Source organism: Panthera leo, chromosome B1 (genome assembly GCF_018350215.1).
Source record: "Panthera leo isolate Ple1 chromosome B1, P.leo_Ple1_pat1.1, whole genome shotgun sequence".
Lineage (NCBI taxonomy): Eukaryota > Metazoa > Chordata > Mammalia > Carnivora > Felidae > Panthera > Panthera leo.
In genome coordinates, this window is record NC_056682.1 from 46515777 (window position 1) to 46535098 (window position 19322).

General features: G+C 41.4%; 1 protein-coding gene across 5 annotated transcripts in view; it reads right to left on the minus strand.

Annotated features, from left to right (window-relative positions):
- The window catches only part of UNC5D (unc-5 netrin receptor D), a 547712-nt gene that overhangs the window by 72652 nt on the left and 455738 nt on the right, over nt 1-19322 (minus strand). For all 5 annotated transcript variants that reach the window (XM_042934906.1, XM_042934905.1, XM_042934910.1 and 2 more), the window contains one exon: nt 9527-9559. In XM_042934906.1, coding sequence (XP_042790840.1) covers nt 9527-9559 — 33 coding nt within the window. The remainder of the gene's footprint in view (nt 1-9526; nt 9560-19322) is intronic.

Sequence of the window (19322 nt, forward strand, 5' to 3'; positions counted from 1 at the left end):
GGTTTTTAACATTCAACATTTCTTAATGCATGTTTTCTTAATACATAATTGCCCTAACCGGTTGGCTGCTGTCCCTGTTAAAAGAATAAAGAAAGGCGCCTGGGTGGCTCAGTGGGTTAAGCATCATATTTCAGCTCAGGTCATGATCTTGCGGTTCATGAGTTTGAGCCCCATGTCAGGCTCTGTGTTGGCAGCTTGGAGCCTGGAGCATGCTTCGGATTCTGTGTCCCCCTCTCTATCTGCCCCTCCCCGGCTCGCACTCTCTCTCTCTCAAAAATAAACAAACATTTAGAAAAAAAGAATGAAATACATATTTAAGATGAGGAAATGTTTAGTAAGTATAAAAAGGGACAGTATTCAAGGAGAAAACACATTCTCCAACTACCCTTTCTTCAGAAGTAATCACTCTTGACAATATCTTTGAGACCTTTTGGGAAAAAAAAGAAGAGTAAATATCCTTCATTTATTTATTTATTTATTTTAACCCTAAAGGCTCCATATTATATTTCCTTTACTATACTTTGTTTTGTTTTCTACATACAATATTTTGTAGGTCTTTCCTATCAGAATCTATAGACTGACTTCATTTCTTTTTACATTTGCCTGGCCTGTTGTCAGGCTGCAGATAATTGAATTAGTCCAGTATTTCTATGTCCTTTGATTATTCTCTTACCCTTTAAAGTCTGCCTTTCCCCCAAATCACTGTTCCTTCTTGACGGTTGTTTATAACTACTGCATCAATAGTAATGTTCTTTGTCTTATTCCTTTCCACTACTCTCTAGCAGTAGACAAGCCAAGCCAACCCTCTTTCCAGAGAGGAAAAAAAAAGTCCCTTAAACTGGATTCACCTCCCTTCTTCCTTATTGTTTAGTAACTACCCTTCACTCTCAACATTCTATAAACAGACTTCAAAGCTCAGTTCTTAGCCCTCTTCCTGTCTCCTTGCCAAAAAAAAATGGGATAATTGTTCACAGTGCTATTTCCTTGATGCCTAACACTCTCCATTGGAGATGTCTTGCCTCGACTCCTGTGCGCAGACCTAATCCCATATCTCCTTCCTGCTCAGTGGACGAAACCACCTCAGGTGCATGTTGTGCTAACATCTCAAATTGGTCATCTGACTTACAGATTTGTCATTCTTATCTCTTCAAATATTTTCTCCTCTTGAAGTCCCTTTTTCAGGTAATGTGACATCATGAGTGAGAATGGAGAGTCATCTTTCATTCTGTCCCCATTGATTCTTCCCCAAACCACTCACATGCCTTACTTATTACATCTCCAGTGCCTCTCGTATCTCCATTTCCATAGGAGACACCTACTTGGTGCTCACATTGTACAGTCTCATCTTACCTAGTACACAGTCTTTGGTTACTCAGAGCCATTTTCCACTGGATTACTCTTCTTAACCACAGTTCTGGTACTGCCACTCTAACATCTTTAGACAACTCTCTAGTATGAAGTGATTCCACTCCAAAAGGGATTTATCTTATGGCTCAAGACACTTTATGCTCTACATCACCCCAGTTTTCAACAACTTTTGCCCATTTCTCATCCATATGGACCCTACTCTCTGGCCAAGTCTGATTACTCATTTTTTCAAGTAGACCTTGTACTTCAGGCAAGTTTTTCTTTCTTTTGGTTCAGAGGTTTTGCTCCTACTGATAGGCTCTCCCCTCCAATATCTCTTTCAATTTTAACCATTCTTCCAAGATTGACAATTAGGGAGCCTATTTTATAAAATGTTTCTTGATATGCACATTTCTCCTTTTAAGCAAAGCTGCCAGATTTAGCAAATAAAGATATGACACAGTTAAACTTGAATTTCAGATCAATGAATAATTTTAGTGTATCTCCCATGCAATATCTAGATATGCTTATGCTAAAAATTTATTTATCTGAAATTCAAATTTAACTAGGGGTCCTCTGTTTTGTCTGGTAACTCTACATTTGGCTACAAAGTATCTGTGCTTTTTCCCATCAGATAGGAAGACCGGGTTAAGATAATGGTTAGAGTAAAGAAAAAAATAGGATTTGAACTCCAGCTTTTGAGAAAATGACTTCACCTTATTTAATTTCCTATCCTAAAAACTGAAGCCACAAACTCTATCAACTTTGAAAATACACACAGGTGGAGAGACGGAGCCTGTGAATTCACATTTTAACAAGGGACCCGGGTTATTCTGATGCTGAAGAACACATTGGTCAACCAGCTACTTTCCTGTCTCTGCACAGTTCTGAGGTACATGATGAACAAAATCCTGTCGCATTAAGGGCAGAGTCAACAATGTCATTGAACACGGTAGTAAGAAAAGGCACACACTTATGATAGGATGAAAATTGGATAATAAGGACATTGGAGATGGTAAGAAAATGACAAATATTGCCTATAAAGATGGGTTGGATTGATTCACAGTAGGGGGTGACCTGAAGGACAAAGTAAGTCATGCAGTTTGCAAAAAGTGCTCTATGTATGCAATAGAAAATAATCAGATGAAGCAAAATGATTAGGAAAAAAAAAATGTTTAAAGCATTGCTAGAAGATGAGCATTGATGCCAGTAGCCTAACGTTAGTTTAGAAGAGCCTAGAAGTCTGTTGAGGATGTAAAGGTATGTCCCAAAGTCGCAAACAGTCCGATGGGATCAAGGCACTATTCAAGTCCTCACAGCCTGAAAGAAGAATGTCCAAATGTAGTGTGGGCCACACGTCTTCTGAGGTATTCCCTAACCTTTGTGAAGATCACAAAGGATGTAGATTCCACATGACTCCACTGTGGATGAAACCAGTGTATTTTTGGAAAAGACGCAGAATGGGATGGGTGTTGGTGAGAAGCGCATACTTAGTTTTTAGACTTTAAGGACACATTTGGGCCATTCTTTGACGGACAGGATTCTGGGAAGTAACACCTTTTAGGCTTTAACTTCCTATCTGGTACAGAACAAAGGCTTATTAAAGATTGCTTCCTTTCTTCCCCTTTTCTCAAGTCATTTATCATCTTCTAACTTGTATTGGAGTCGTGGAGAAGAAACATTAATTTTTTTCCCTCACATTCCACTGGGACAAGACTATTTATATAGAACTGCATAATAAACAGCTAGCATATGAATGAGTAAAAATAAATATTTAGAAGCAAAGACTTTATTTTCACCTGAACAGTAAAAGGCCAGGTGAGGAGTTTTCAGGAGGATGTAAGGCATTAACTCAAGTGGTTTTTGAACATCTAATACTAGGCCAGTGGTTAATGCTACAGGTGGAAGAGTAAGTAAGACTCTATAGTGTCTGCCTACAGGCAGAGATGATGTCTATAAGAAAGGGAATCCAGACCAGTACAAGGGCAATGAAAATATAGCACAGAATTAGGAAAATACTTTGATCCTGGGTACATTTCAGGAGTCACCAATGCAGCCTTGGTGGGGGGAAGGCCTTGCAGAGGAAGTAAAACGCAAGCTGAAATTGGAAGGAAGAATGCGTCTAACAAGGATTCGGTGGAGAAAAAGAGTTTTCAGGGAGAAGTAACAGAATGTATAAGTAATAGGCACTATATGCCAAAATGGGCAGAGGGTATTCTGAAGGCTCAGAAGCTTTATTTGACTGAAGAAGACAGGAACTGGAGAGCAGGCAGGCAGGAATTTACCTAATGATTAAACTGAGAGAAGCTGATAGGATTAAGAAAGTTGAGACCAGATCATATACGTAGTCAGTACCTCGGACTTTATTTTATAAATAGTAGTGAGCAAATGAAGAGTTGTTTGGTTTTTTTTTTTAGTTTATTTTTTTTAATTTAGTTTGAGAGAGAGCAAGCAGAAGAGGGGCAGAGAGTGAGGGAGACAAAATCCCAAGCAGGACTCTGCACCGTCAGTGGAGAGCCTTACAAGGGCTGGAACTCACAAACCGTGAGATCATGACCTAAGCTGAAGTCAAGAGTCGGATGCTTAACCGATTGAGCCACCCAGGCGCCCCCAAGCAATTGAAGAGCTTTAAATATTGCAGGTGGTATGGCTAGAATCCGTGTTTAGAAAGATCAGATAAATTGGTGTAGGGCAAGACTAGAAACAGGGAGGCAACTGCAGAAATCCTAATTAGGAATGCAGACGGCCTCAACTTTTTAAATTTTCTTCTGGGACACCATTTTCTTTTAGTTTTTCTCTTACTATGCTGGCTGTAACTTTTCTGTCTTCTCTGCAGTGACTTCTGACCTCCTCTGCATCTAAATGTTGATGCCCTTCAGGGCTCAGTCGTCCGCTATCGTCCCTTCTCCATGCACGCTCATTATCCGGGGATCTTTTTCAACCTAACGGCTTTAAATATCATCTGGACACTGACAAGCCCCAGATTTATGTCACCAGCCAGGACTCTGACCTCCAGACTCCTATAATTCCACTGCCTGCTCAACCTCTCCATTTAGATGTTTAATAGGTATCTCAAAGTTAGCGTCAGGAACACTGAACTCCTGATCCTCCATGTAGATTTGCTATACTACATTCTCTCTGGATCAGCAATGGCAACCCCTTCTTTCTAGCTGCAAAGCCAAACTTTGGAAATCATGCCTGATACCTTTCTTTCTCTCATGCTCAATATCCAACCCATCAACAAATCCTTTCTGCCTTCAATAGATATGCCAAGATGACCCATTTTTACAATGTCTAATGCCCTGTGTCTACCCCAAGCCACAATCATCTTGGACTTTGCTACTGGAAGAGCCTAGGTATTGTAATAGCCTAGATTACTCTTACTGATTACTGTTACAATGCATCACTGTAACAGGTCTTGCTTCCGCTCTGATCCCCTATATATTTATACTCAACACAGCAGGTAGAGTTTATCCTTGAAAATACTAAGTCATGTCACTATGACAAAAAATCCTCAGAGGGGTTCAGAGTAAAGGTCAGAGTCATGACAATGGCCTATAATCCGTGTGGCAGTTTCCTCTCTCATCCCACTTCTCTGGTCTTAACTCTTAGGACCTTTCCCTCTGCCACTCTGCTCCAGGTGTCCTGCCTGCTGTTCCTCAGACATTCCAATTACGTTCACATCTCACAGCCTTTTCATCTGGTGTTCCCTTTGTCTGGAACGCTCTCTCCCCAGACATCCAGAATGTTTGTTTTTTCTGTTTTTGGGTTTTTTTTTTTTTCTAGGTCTCCTCTTTTTTTTTTTTTTTTTAAGTTTATTTATTTATTTTAAGAGAGAGCGAGCACGAGCAGGGGAGGGGCAGAGAGAGAGAGGGGGAGTGAGAATCCCAAGAAGGCTCCGGCTGTCAGGGAGAAGCCGGACGTGGGGTTTGATCTCACAAACGGTGAGATCATGGCCTGAGCTGAAACCAAGAGTCAGATGCTCAACCGACCCAGCCACCCAGGTGCCCCCCGAGGTCTCTTCTTAAATGCAATTTTAATACAGAGATCTGCTCTGAACACCTTCTACCAAAAAAGCAACGTTCCCTTCAGCCCCGCTGGAGTGTCTCACCCTGCTTTATTTCTCTTCACAACACTGACCATTAGCACTGTATGTTTTCTGGTTTGCCTACATCCATCCATCTCTACTCAAACTGTATGCTCTGGGGAAGCAGAATCTGTACCTGTCCCTCTCAGGGCCGCTTCTCTACAACTGCTTCCTACAGCATGGTAAGCGCTCCGTCAACAGCTGTTGAGTGAATGGAGGGACAGAGAGGGGCAGTGTGAAAACGGAGAGTCGGTGATGAACATGAACTCCGTTTGGATGGGATAACAGACTGTAAGGACATAATGAGTAACGAGTAGGAGAAAGGAAAAAGAGGGCTCTCGGAGGGCGCCCAAGTTTCGCACGTGGACAAAGTGAAGAGATGGTGAGGTACTGAGCGAACTAGAGAAGATGGGAAGCAGGACAGGATTAAGGACAGGGGCGGAGAAGGAGAAATTCAATTCTGAAACAGTTTAAGACTCAAGTAATTGGGAGACACTCATCTGGAGCCGTCCTGGAAATGGCTGACTCTGCAAGTGTTTGCTGGATTTGTGCTTAGCGTGCGTGCATCGGTACCCGGTGCAAAACAACTATACGGGAAGGAGATGAAGAGAAGGCTGTGTGTGTGGTCCTGGGTTACTTCTTTAGGGGACAGAGAAATCCTTTTCAGCCCTAAGGTGAATGTGCTGGATGAGTCACTCCTCAGGAAGCCACTGCCTCTCGGAAAGCCGCGGCCCCAAGCCTCCAAGGAGCCCCATTGTCTGAACGCAACCGTTTTTCAGTCTGACTCTGGGGGTGCGTGTTTGCCATTCAGAACCTACTATATTTTACTGCACCTCCTGACATTGTTACACAACATTTATTGAAAGCACATTTGATGGTAATGAAGTTTCTATTAACTATGATTAAATCTCATAAAGCACCTGAAGATAATTTAAGATGTGCAGAAGCAGAAAATGAAACATTCGGTTTAGTACATTAGGAAACATAATTGATTAAATTATCTCATTTACAATAAGTGCTTTCATGAGCTATGCGGCGCACATATTTCCCCCAGTTTGTCATTATGACTTGCCAGCAGATATCCTAAGACTTCACTTTCTCCTTACACCTTCCTGCAACTCAAAGCTCGCTTCTTGGCCCACCCGTTCACGGAGGACTGCGTGCGAGGCTCTGGGTGATGTTTTCTATCCACCAGGCCTTGTGGAGAATCATGTGCACAGCTATATACAGGAACAGGTTGTTTCTCAATTATCTTCATAATTGACTTTGATTTTGCATCAGTGATGATTCATGTAGTCTTAAACTAAGCCCCTCTTTCACTGAACAACCACAGCCTGAATTTGTATAACGCACTCCTAACCATGCATTTTACACAACCCCGGCTGGACTCCTCTGGGAGCCTTTTGCAATCACATTGATTCTGTTCAGGTTTTATTTTTAGGAAATCACAAATTAAAACAGTTTAAGCGATTCCGTGGCAGTATCCAGCAATTAAGCATGGTGTTCATGAGCGAGAACCCCAAGCAAAAACTAATTCAGGAGTCCCTGAGGGCTAGAAATAGCTAGTGTGGGGTTTATGGCTGGAAGTACAGATGTAACCAAATTAGAATGGCACAGGACTCACAAACTAAGCATGAAATTAATTTTTAAAAAACACATTTCTAAGTAACTCTCACGGTGGCCACCACATGGATACTCATGATCTTGCTGGTGCCATACGTGAGGATCAGTGGGTGGCTTGGCTATGTCACCAGGAGGCAGCTGGGAGTCTATTTACTCCAGCTCTCACCCTGAGATCTGGACAGAGGCACACACCAAATATTCACCGACCCAATTGCTTCCTCCCTCCCTCAACGTACACTCGTACACATACATCTACAACCAGGTTTCCCCACCTCCAACCTCTCTGAATTCAAAATCAGGCATGCAGGAGGTCAGCGGACCACTAGCTAAGTACCAATAATGACTTTATGGGCAGTGGACCTCAGGGGAAAAAAAAAAGGATATTTGTTTTTGGGTGTTCTGCAAAGTTCTCAGACTCTGCGGGTAATGGCACTGTTGTATCTCAAGCCTGCCTGAAGCAACGTAACAAAGTATGAACAATGGCTTTCCTGGATCTTTCTTCATGTCTCCTGACCCCTGTCCCAAAGCTCCTATTTCCATCTAACCTCACAAGAAGGAATCCTTTTCCTTCCAAGAAGTTAGCTAATAAAAGCTATTAGCTCTCCCAAGCTATCTGAATTATAATACCCTAGGATTTAAAAGATCAAAAGCCATTCATTTTATACGAAAATGGGAGATAACCGGCCAGGACACCTTCTACAAGCTTATTTATAAACCAACCGGGCAGCTCAGTAACTCTTCTATTGCTAAGAGCTGTGTTGCTGAGGCCCTTCTATCTGGAGGTTTCCCTAGGATGCTGTACATACTTCTGAGAGCTTCAGAATCATTTGGGGAACATATGAAAATGTAGATTCTCAGGCACATCCCTGCCCCGCCACCCCCTCCCCCCTCCCACCCCGTATGCCGAGGATTCGAATTCATTTGTCCTATTCTGAGATGGGGTGTATTTATTTTTTTTTTTTTCTATTTTTTTTTTTAATGTTTATTTATTTTTGAGACAGAGAGAGACAGAGCATGAACGGGGGAGGGGCAGACAGAGAGGGAGACACAGAATCTGAAGCAGGCTCCAGGCTCTGAGCTGTCAGCACAGAGCCCGACGCGGGGCTCGAACTCACGGACCGTGAGATCATGACCTGAGCGAAGTCGGACGCTTAACCGACTGAGCCACCCAGGCGCCCCGAGATGGGGTGTATTTAACAAGCTCCCACCAAACCCCAAGATTCCGATGCACACGGTTGCTGATCTTCTTTCTGAGAAATATTTTTCTAAGATAGTTACTCTCAACCCAACCTGCACATTGGAGTCTGAGGATCTTTTAAAAATAAGCATTCCTACCCTTATACATGGAATCTAAAAAAACAAAACAAATGAACAGATAAAATGGAAACAGACTTATAAATACAGAGAACAAGCTGCTGGTTGTCAGAGGGGTGGGGAATGGGCAAAATAGGTGAAGTGGATTAAGAGGCACAAACTGCCCGTTATAAAATAAATAAGTCACAGGATATAAAGTACAGCATAAAGAATATCATCAATAATATTGTCATAACTATGTATGGTGATAAGACGGTAACTAGACTTAATCATGGTGATCATTTCCTAATGTACGTAAAAGTTGAATTCTATGTTGTATACCCCCAAACGAACATAATCATATATACTTCAAGGAAAAAGAAAAAGAAAAAAATCCTACATATTGAACTATGCATTAAAGTTTTAAAATCCTAAACAAAAATATAGGGATTCTAACCCACCCCAATTCTGATTCCATTGGTCTGGGGGTACAGCCTGATAACTGGGGTTTTTAAAAGGCCTCCGGGTGGCTCTAAAGTTCAGCCATGACTGAAAACCTTAGGGTCAAATGCCGAGATGCTAACCATTCTCACTGTGCTGTTATGCCCAAATCTACTGGATGTGTAAGATAGAGATAATGCAAAGGCGGGCCTTCCCAGGAACCAAGCCTGCGTGTGGGGAGCTCAAACTGACACGGCCACCAACATTTTCAGTTTCTGCTGATTTCACTGTGCAATCCTGGTTTCTAATCTACCAAATTGCCATGGATTTCTCGGTTGTGTGTTAGGCGCCCCCGTCTCCTCCTAGGTGCAGAGGCTTGGAGTCAGTCTCGGCTCTTGCCCAAGGCTGCTCTCATGAAAGCTTGTACTGACAAATATTTATTAACTTTAATGCTACCAATCTGCTCAGCAATAAGAATCCTAGACGGCATTTGCAGAGAAATGGACTTTGAGGCAGGCAGCATCACAGGAGATTTACTCCTACTCTGAGGGAGGGGTGTGTATATGTCCTTTCAATTTCAACCTCTGATCTGTGACCCAAACCCAAGGAGGAGGTGCCCTGAAAACCCTGGGTCTTTTCCTACAACCTCCCATTCTCTTTGGCTCCTAAACAAATACAACAGTAAGGCAGCAAATATGAGAATAAATTATATTCACAAGAGGAAAAATAACTTACTTTGGGGTTTTATTTCATGAAGAGGTTTTTTATCTAAAAGAAAGAGAAAAAGAGAGTTTCATTTAATAAATTTACATGGAGCAGATAGATTTCCTATATCACTTTACGTCCACCTCTATACAAGAAACATTTTCTCTGTTTTTTGCAGACAATATGGATTATGTTGTCCGTATTTTTCCTTTCCTTTCTAATTTCTTATTTTTCTCCTTTGCAATATTTTTCTAGGGTGATTGCTTCATTCTCTCTCTCTTTTTTTAAATTTCTCCTCAGGCTTACTAGAGTTTCTCTCTGTTGCATTTGCTAGATTCTTATCAGCATGATGAGAGCACTGAGCTGGCAACATGTCCCCTTGTTTCTCTACAGCCAGAAGACTGCTCAGGTAAGGAAGGGATGCTATTTCACTGTATGTGATGATTGAAAAGTGAGCTGGTGAATACACATTTAAAGGGATCCTACATTGGCTTAGCAGTTATCATAGCCTGGATAAAAAGGTCCGAACCACGCCATTTGTCCATTCTTGTGGAGTATGGGTGCAATATTATGAGCTTGTTGGAGGCTTTTAATAAATCGCTTTTTTGCTTCCTTGCTCTGTTATGTTACTATTTGTACGATCTCTCTTCATTACAGTGTCATTCTGTAATCACAGCAGCAAGCACAGGAAGTGGACAGAGAAAAAACATTTCAGGCTCAGGTGAGATTTTTTTTTTTTTTAATTTTTTTTAATGTTTATTTATTTTTGAGAGAGAGAGAAAGAGACAGAGCACAAGCAGGGGAGGAGCAGAGAGAAAGGGAGACACAGAATCTGAAACAGGTTCCAGGCTCAGCATAGAGCCTGATGCGGGGCTCGAACTCACAAACTGTGAGATCATGACCTGAGCCAAAGCCAGACGCTCAACCGACTGAGGCACCCAGGTGCCCCTCAGGTGAGATCTTTTTATCCTTTCTCCCCACTGCCCTCCAGCCACTCTCTCCTGCCCTGTCTGCCATCACTGCATAACCTTGTAAATCACTCTGGGACTTGGTGCCTGTGGCTAACTTTGCCTTCGACTATAGTCTTTCTACTTCCCAGTCCCCATTTCCTGGCTGTCCCAGGCCAACACAATGCCACCATGACACAGAAACCTGAGAAGACTGTGCTTTGGTCACCAATGCAAGATTCTAGAAGATTTGCATGGGGTGACCTCCCTTTAATCAGCCCCCCTCTTCCGACTTAGATGGAACATGATCAGATGACAAGCTTCGAGGCTGCTGCTCATCATTCACAGAATCACACTATGGTAGGGGGACCCTGAGAGGTCACCTTGCAGGGTCCCTTACCTCCACCGGCCTGAAGGTGAGCCAAGTGGGGGTGGGGGGTGGAACACTGTCAATGTGGATTATGTTTTTCACGGAATCAAATACAGCCTGGTATATACTGGAGAACTTCATAAATACTCTCTGACTGAACCATAGCCCCTCCCAAGCAGACAGACCCAGCTATATTCTGAATCCTCTACCAGATATGTGTCCCCCTAACCCACTCATGCACTTAATACCAATTTTGACAGAAAACCTTTGTGGTGTGCTTTACTGAACCCAGCCCTTGTGTGTCCTGCTGTCTGATTTGTTATGGAAGTAGCTTCTCAAAGTTGTAGGTCACACTCTTGCAAATGGACCGCCATTTTTGTTTTTTTCTCATTATAAGGAGAAAGTTAACTGGCGAAGGATGATTTCTGGCAAATCTCTCTTTAAATGAAAAATCTTCATAAAAGATAATTATTTGCTCAAGTGGGCATGATTGCATTCAGATTTTTACAGTCAGGTGTCTTAAAACAGACAACGCCTGCACCCCCCTCTCTGCACAGATTCAGTGCTGCTACTTTTTCTGAGAGCAGGTTGGCACCTCCCCAAGTCCAGATGCTAATGCACTCAAGGAGTAGAATCCAGTGACTTTGGTGGTTTTAACCTGACTTCGGGTTTTGCTTATTGCAGGCTATCCGAAAGCATTTGGCATGGGCGCAGGATGCCGGCAGGCCAGGCCGAGACGTCTGGAAGTGATGCATTGCTAACACAACACACAGGGACATGCAGAACATCTGTTTAGGACTCTGGCTGAGTTTAACAGCATTTTCTTCCTTCTAAACCACAGGAACAAAGATTATGCTGGGTAGCGAAATGAAACTCCATTAAAAACAGGTGAGATACAGAACCACTTCTCAGAAAATAAATTAAATAACAGCCAGGCTATTAAAAAAACGGGAGTGAGAGTTCTTCCAGGTACAGCTCTAAAGGAACAAAGAGTGAATGGGGCTAAAAAGCCAGGGCTGGGCACCTGGGTGGCTCAGTCAGTTAAGCCTCCAACTCCTGGTTTCAGCTCAGGTCATGATCTCATAGTTCATGAGTTCGAGCCCTGCATGGGGCTTTGTGCTCACAGTGTGGCGCCTACTTGGGATTCTCTCTCTCTCCCTCTCTCTCTCTCTCTGCTCTTCCCCAGCTTGCTCCATCTAAAAGTATCAAAGAAAAGAGAAAAGCCAGGGCTAACTAGGGTAATGAGAAACACTCAGGCCACAAGGGCTCATAAGGCAGGAGAGGTGGGGCATTTCCCCCTGTGACTCAGGTCTGGTGTCGTTATTGGCAATGGCACAGTGAAATTAGTGCAGACACTCAGCATTAGAACAGGATTTCAATCCTGAATGGTCTTCATTCCCTCTGTGTGACCACAGTGTTCGCCACAGTACGATGGGAATAATACCATCCTTGAACATTGCTACTGAGATTAAACATGATAAATACAAAGCCAATAGCTTAGGGTTAGCACATGATCCATATCAATAAATAATATAATTTCAACACACTATGAATAAAATCAACATTATCACTGGTTCAGAGTAAAAACATGACCCTTTATGCCAGTACAGGGAGGCAAGTCATATCTCCAAATCAGAAATAGTAGTGAATTTCAGGAGTACTTGAAGGGAGTTAAGAAACTTGTGTTCAAGTCCTAGTCTCTGCTTTATGAAACCCATCAGTTTCCTGGTAGGAAAAAAGAAAGGCAATGACCAGAAGATTGATCCCTGAGGGGTCCCTAGCTTTGGCCCACTATAAATCTACAGAAAACCACCGAAGAAGTTCCACAGAAATCCATGTGGAATGAGTTCCCAAAGCAGAGTAAAATGATTCAAAGGGCCACTGCTCTACTGTGGGATTTGTTATGCTGAGGTCTAGTGGGTCACTGTGTATTCTCTAATGGAAAAGTCTGGAAGCCTCTGGTGCCAAGAGAACTTCAGTACCCTGGCATCAGCATCAAAATTGGGTTCTGCCGGATTTTGTGAGATACCAGTATCCTGACAACAAGTTGCTATCATTAAACATTTTCCCCAGTTTGAAATATCTGATCAGAGATTATTCTACTGTGAACTTGAGGGAGAGGGCTACCCATTCACCATTCACTATCTTTTGAAAGAACTGCCCACCCCACACTCCATGTTCTTTTATTCTGTCTGCAAAATCATATTTTCACAAGGCCTAGGGCCATGCATCCCCTTGGCCCTGGTCAACCGCATCCTCTCTGCTTTTGTTTTACCTCTCTCGAAGGCCATATTCAAATAACCCCTTAGTAAATTAATCCATTAGGGCCATGGTTCTTGATGTTGGCTCCACATTAGAATCACCTGGGGAGCTTTTTAAACAAATACCCATACCTGGGCCCCAGTCCAAGACCTTATGACTAACTGGGATCTGTGTTTTTGTGATTACCAAGTGCACACCACTTCCTGACCACAAATCTGGGGCTGTATGTACCCAACTTCAGTTAGTCATTGCCTCCCTGAGAAGCTCTGGGGTAGCTGTAGTATACACATGGACCCAGAAGCATCCCTTCTGTATCTTGCAGGCAGAGAAATATAATTTTGAGCGAGTGGCAGCTGAGTTGTAGTTTGGGAGAATCACTAATTCGCCTAGGGTCTAACTTATGCACCGAGAGGTACCTTCTGGGTAAATGGAAATTGATGTCATTATAATTCAGTCTTATAATGATTGTGTGTATTTGCAAGTGAAAAATGCAGAAGTATATCTTAAATTGTCATGTTTTCTTTAAAAATCCTTTTTAATATTTACACAGTCACTATACAGTGTATCCAAATAAATAAATAAATGTGTGTGTGTGTGTGTGTATACACACACACACACAAAAAACCCAACCCATAATTCCAAACCAAGAGATAACTATCATTAATATTAAGTTATATATACAAAGTGCAGGCTTTTTCCCCCTTAAGATTTATGCATGCATATGTATATACATATATATTTGCAGGAAACTATGGAAGATCAATACTAATTGATCACTTTTACTATAAAGACATGGAGTAGTCTTTTATATATTGTTTTGCAATCTGCCTTTGTGCTGTGTGTGTGTGTTTATAGAAGTATACATATTTATATACAAGAAAAAGTGAAAAAGGACAATCTAGATTTTCATTTTTGGAAATGATTCATTTCTTTCTCATCTCTACTTCTCTTGCTTCCTTTGTTATAGGAGATGCTCCCAAAGCATTTCCATGGTATCCATTGTTCTTAGAAGCTATTTATAGCTGTACCCCTCCCTTCCCACCCACACCCACCCTTATCCTTTCTCTGCTAGGAAACAAGTGTGGCCAGCTACCTATAGCCTAGCCCATACCCTAGGGTTGTAAAGAGAGCAGGCCTGAGGAGACATTGGACATGAGGACAGATGGTTTCAACTCCAACTCACAGACTGGGCAAGAGACTGTTCCTCAAAACCTGTGGGTGATTATCTGAAATCCGCTCCTATGCCTTTTAAAGACTACACAGGTATGTTTGATACCAGAGTCTATGTCCCAATTTTTTTTTTTTTTTTTTTTTTTTAGTTCAGGCACAGAGCCCACTCAGTATGACTAAATACCCACCAGGACAGTGAGCCCAGACAGCAACTCTCTTCCAAGGCAGTAATTTACATATGTCACTATAGTTAGTGATTATTACCATTCTTTAATTTCACTAAACCAGTCATGTCCCATTTTTTCATCTCCAAAGACCATTTTTATTATTATTTCCTTCATAGGTCCTATGCTTTGAAATCCTTTTCGTCATCCTCCCCTGCCCAAGAAAAAAGATATGTGTTGATTGTTTTGACTCTCCATATTCTTTGTAATCTTAAAGTATTTAAGAACGGATTCTGAAGTCGGTAGAATAGTCAGTCTTCTTTCTTGCCCATTCTCTATTCTTTTATTCATTGAAATCATTCTCTAGCATCGGCACACAGGAGGGTCTATGATGATTCCACATTGCCTGCAAGTCATAGCCAACTGCTCTGCCTGCCTTTCCAGTCTTCTAGGAACTGGTCCCATCATCTCAAAAATGACTTAGTTTCTATAGCACCTCAACACAAATCCAAGCTCTAGTCTGATTGATCCCTGAATTCTTCAGGCTCACCTCAGTGCTGTTGCCCACCATATTGCCTTCCATGGGATGCCCTTCTCCCTCCTGTATAAAGATATCCTGTTTCCAAGGCATATACAAGTTTCTGTCTCCTTCATGAACTTTTTGGTCCTGACTTGGCTCACAGGAATGTCTCACCTCTCTGGATAGTTTATCTTACTTATAGTCACTACAATACAATGTCGGGGACGAGGTGCTTGGCTGGCTTAGTCAGTAGAGCATGAGACTTGATCTCAGGGTCATGAATTCATAGAGCTCATTGTGCTAGGGGTTCCTTAAAACTATATACAATGTGGATTTTGTTTTCAAATGTATTACTTCAGAACTGTTCATTTGATTTATTTCATACTTTTTAATCAGTGTCAGTTATGGGTCCCTAACATATAAATCATATTTAAATGATTAGCTCATGAATAAGTGGCACAGCAACCAGAGAATCACAGAAAGAAAAAAACAGGAAAAATGAAATTAAAAGTTATTTGCTTGATTATTTACTGATTGGTAGAAAAGAAATTGCCATTATTGATTACCAATGTGTTTCATTAATTCCTGCTTTCCCTCTCCCTCATAACTAGAAATAATTAAGGACCAGTGTTATGCTCTCTGAATGCTATCCAAGGCTGCAGGAAATCCCAGGGCCTGGCCAATCTGCCTTGTATCAGCTCTGGCAGATAATTAGATAAACACAAGGCCTGCTTTGCATTGGCAACACCACTGTGATTGAATATGTCAGGCAGACCCTGAAGATGACAAGTGGGAATTCTATTCTCTTCTCCTCTCGGTGCTGAAAGTTCCTTTAGGCAGTAGAACCCACAGACACATCACCACCAGCTCTTGTGTTTCTCAAACGCTTCCAATGATCAAAACCACAAAAAAACCCAAAGAGCATAAAACATATCACACCTCCAGTTTTTATTCTCTTTAGTTTTTAATTTCCTTATTGTATTTTTCTTTTTGTTCACGTTTCAAAGCTCCTGCTCAGAAATTACTTTTTAGAGGGTGGATTTACGATGCACATTACTTCAATTCTTGGTTCCTCATGAATCCCTCCCACCCTTGTCCCATCATGTTTATTAGGGAAAGTCAGGCAGTTACTACAACAGGGAACTTATGGGTGTCACTTCTGATGACAATGACTTTCCAGAATTGCCCCTCAGTCACAACACGATTAGTGTGCATCAGGAGATAGAAGATCCCCTGCTTTCAAATCCAAGGTCTCTCTATAGGAATGTCCTTTGCATATCCTAAACTGAGACAAGTCAGTGTCTCCATGTTCACAAGGAACATTTGCATATTTCATTTTTGAGCTAAATCATTTGAATTTCTAGAATTCATACCATCTCTATTACAAAGTTCTATCCATTCTCACTGGTTCTTTATGTGTTGGTTTCTTTCTCTGATAGATTAACAGGGTAAACTATGCTCTTGGGTCATTGCAAACACTTTTAAGAACGGGTCCACAAAGACTTCATCAGAAATTGGCCTCAAAGTGATAAAATGCAATGTTTCTAACTCTGCTCCAAGGAAAATTGTCTATTAAAATCCTTTTTCTATCCAATAAATTAATTTTCTTTGATTCCCTCCCTTCCAACCACAATAGAAACACATACACGTTCAAAACTAAACAATGATTAGATTATATAATTTAAAGAATTAAGGGAATCATTTATTGGTTAACATCCAGAGGATTACTTTTTTAACCTTATGGTACGAGTGATACCCAAATTCTTTAAAAATGTAACAGCTTTTAGGGCATCTGGGTGGGTCAGCTGGTTAAGCATCTGACTTTGGGCTCAGGTCATGATCTCACAGTTTGTGAGTTTGAGCTCTGCATTGGGCGCTCTGGTCAGCACAGAACCCGCTTCAGATCCTCTGTCTCCCTTTCTGCCACTCCCCAATTTACGCACACGCGTGTGCACGCGCGCACACACACACACTCTCTCTCTCTCTCTCAAAATAAATAAACTTAAAAAAAAAAAAAAAAAGAAAGAAAATCCAGACTTGACATAGGGTTATGGTGGCTTCCGATGTGTCTAGACTTGTCCCTTTTGTTGCTGGATCATAGGAAAGTCTGGGTAGGGAATAGATGGGGATGGTGAGATTCAGAAGGGTGGTTATTATAATGACTATTTACAATTGCTAAGAAAATACTTAACCACTGAAATACAAAGGATATCAGTCTTGCCTTAAAAAAAAAATTGCTTAAAGAGGGGTGCCTGGCTGGCTCAGTTGGAAGAGTGTGCAACTCTTGATTTTGGGGTTGTGAGTTCGAGCCCCATGTTGGGTGTAGAGATTACTTAAGTTAATAGCACTTAAAAGTTTTTTAGGGACGCTTGGGTGGCTCAGTTAGTTGAGCCTCCGACTTCAGCTCAGGTCATGATCTCACGGTCTGTGGGTTTGAGCCCTGCGTCGGGCTCTGTGCTGACAGCTCAGAGCCTGGAGCCTGCTTCGGATTCTGTGTCTCCCTCTCTCTCTGACCCTCCCCCGCTCATGCTTTGTCTCTCTCTGTCTCAAAAATAAATCAACATTAAAAAAAAAGTTTTTTAAAAAATTGCTTAAAGAGAAATTATGATGAATCCTTTGACTTGTACATTTTTTTTAAGCTTCATCAGTCTCGAAGCTACCTTACCTACATTATAGATTGAGCTACTTGCATATAAGGTCTATTTATGTGTTTTCCACCTATTCTAAGTCCCTAGAACAGTAAATGGAATATAGTACTTGTTGAATACTTATCCAAGTTTGCGTTGAATACAAAATCAGGGTCCATAAATTTCCTACAGTCTGTACAAATTCCTAGGATGGTGTAGTTTCTCAATGAAGGGATTGAAATGGAATGCTAAAGGCCTAATGTGATGATTCATTTCCTAGGTAAGACTAGCATGGTTTTATGTTTTTGTTTTTTTTTTTTAATCTAAAAGTTGTCCTTCCTCACGCTGCATATAATAATTGTCCAAATGGTTAATTTTGGGTGGGAACGAATTAAAATTACTCCTCAAAATTGGCTAAAAAGCAAATGTCTGAAAGCACTGACATATCAGTGGTGTTATTTTCATATTTTACATGTACACATGTATTAACTATGTTATTCAAAATAACCTATGAAATATATATGCATACACATATATATGCAAGCTACTTTTAAAATATAATAATTTCATGTTTGTTTGTTTGTTTGTTTAGTGGGATGAAACCTAGAAATCATCTTGCCCAACCTGCTCTTTTTACTAGATATGAACATACAAGGCACAGGATCTGGAGAGATTTGCTCAAGGTCAAGCATTAGTTAACGAAACAACTGAACTAAGACCCAGGACTCCTGATTCCTGGTGCAGAGCCCTTTTCGCTACCCCATGGTCTCTTTCTAAATGATCATGGCAATTTTCCATTCCACTGAGCACTAACACTGTCCTCTGCCAAACACATGTGCGCAAAGCCAGGTTTTTTTCTTACTGTAATACTGACACTTCTCTGGAGAGAGGGGAAGGCCAGGGTGATGTTGATGTCTATTGATGATGTTAATATCTTCATTTTAGGTACCGCCTTTCTCCATGATCTTGAAGAGACACATGCATTTGTAATTTAAGGAGAAATGGTAGGATCAACACAAAGAGGTTTCCTCTCTATTAATTCACTTTGCTCAGTACACCCCAGAGGCCGCTGAATCCTTTACTCAGTTTTAAATCACTTCCTTGATTGGGTTCTTGCCATTTCTTTTATAGCTGGACCACTCTATGATCTCAGGCATTAAATCTTTCTCTAGTCTAGACTAATATTTCTTACCCAGGGTTGTGTACTGTTGAATCCTGATTAGATATACTGCAAATGCAGAATCTGGATTCTCAGAACTAATGAAATGGACATAGTTTGTTTTATATGCAGAAAGCCTAATTTGGGAGAACTTCCAAAAAGGAACTTGGATATCCATAGTTACTGACAACCAAATCTAATAAGCATTTTTTTAAGTATGGGAAAATATGGCAAAATTGCTAATTTTCAGATATGGGAATGTACAATCGGGGAGGTACCAGACGGGTAACAAATATCATTAATCTAGGATGACTGGCAACAGATGGGTAATACTGGAAACTGTAGGTTGCTCTACAGTATAATAATGTGTATGTTGAATTTTTTTCCAGAGAAAAAGAAGTTTTGAATTTGTGTTGGAGACATGAGGACTTGCTTTATAAAAGTGGATTTTCTGGGGGCGCATGGGTGGCTCAGTCAGTTAGGCGGCCGACTTTGGCTCAGGTCATGATCTCGCAGGGGTCTGTGGGTTTGAGCCCCGCATTGGGCTCTGTGCTGGCAGCTCAGAGCCTGGAGCCTGCTTTGGATTATGTGTCTCCCTCTCTCTCTG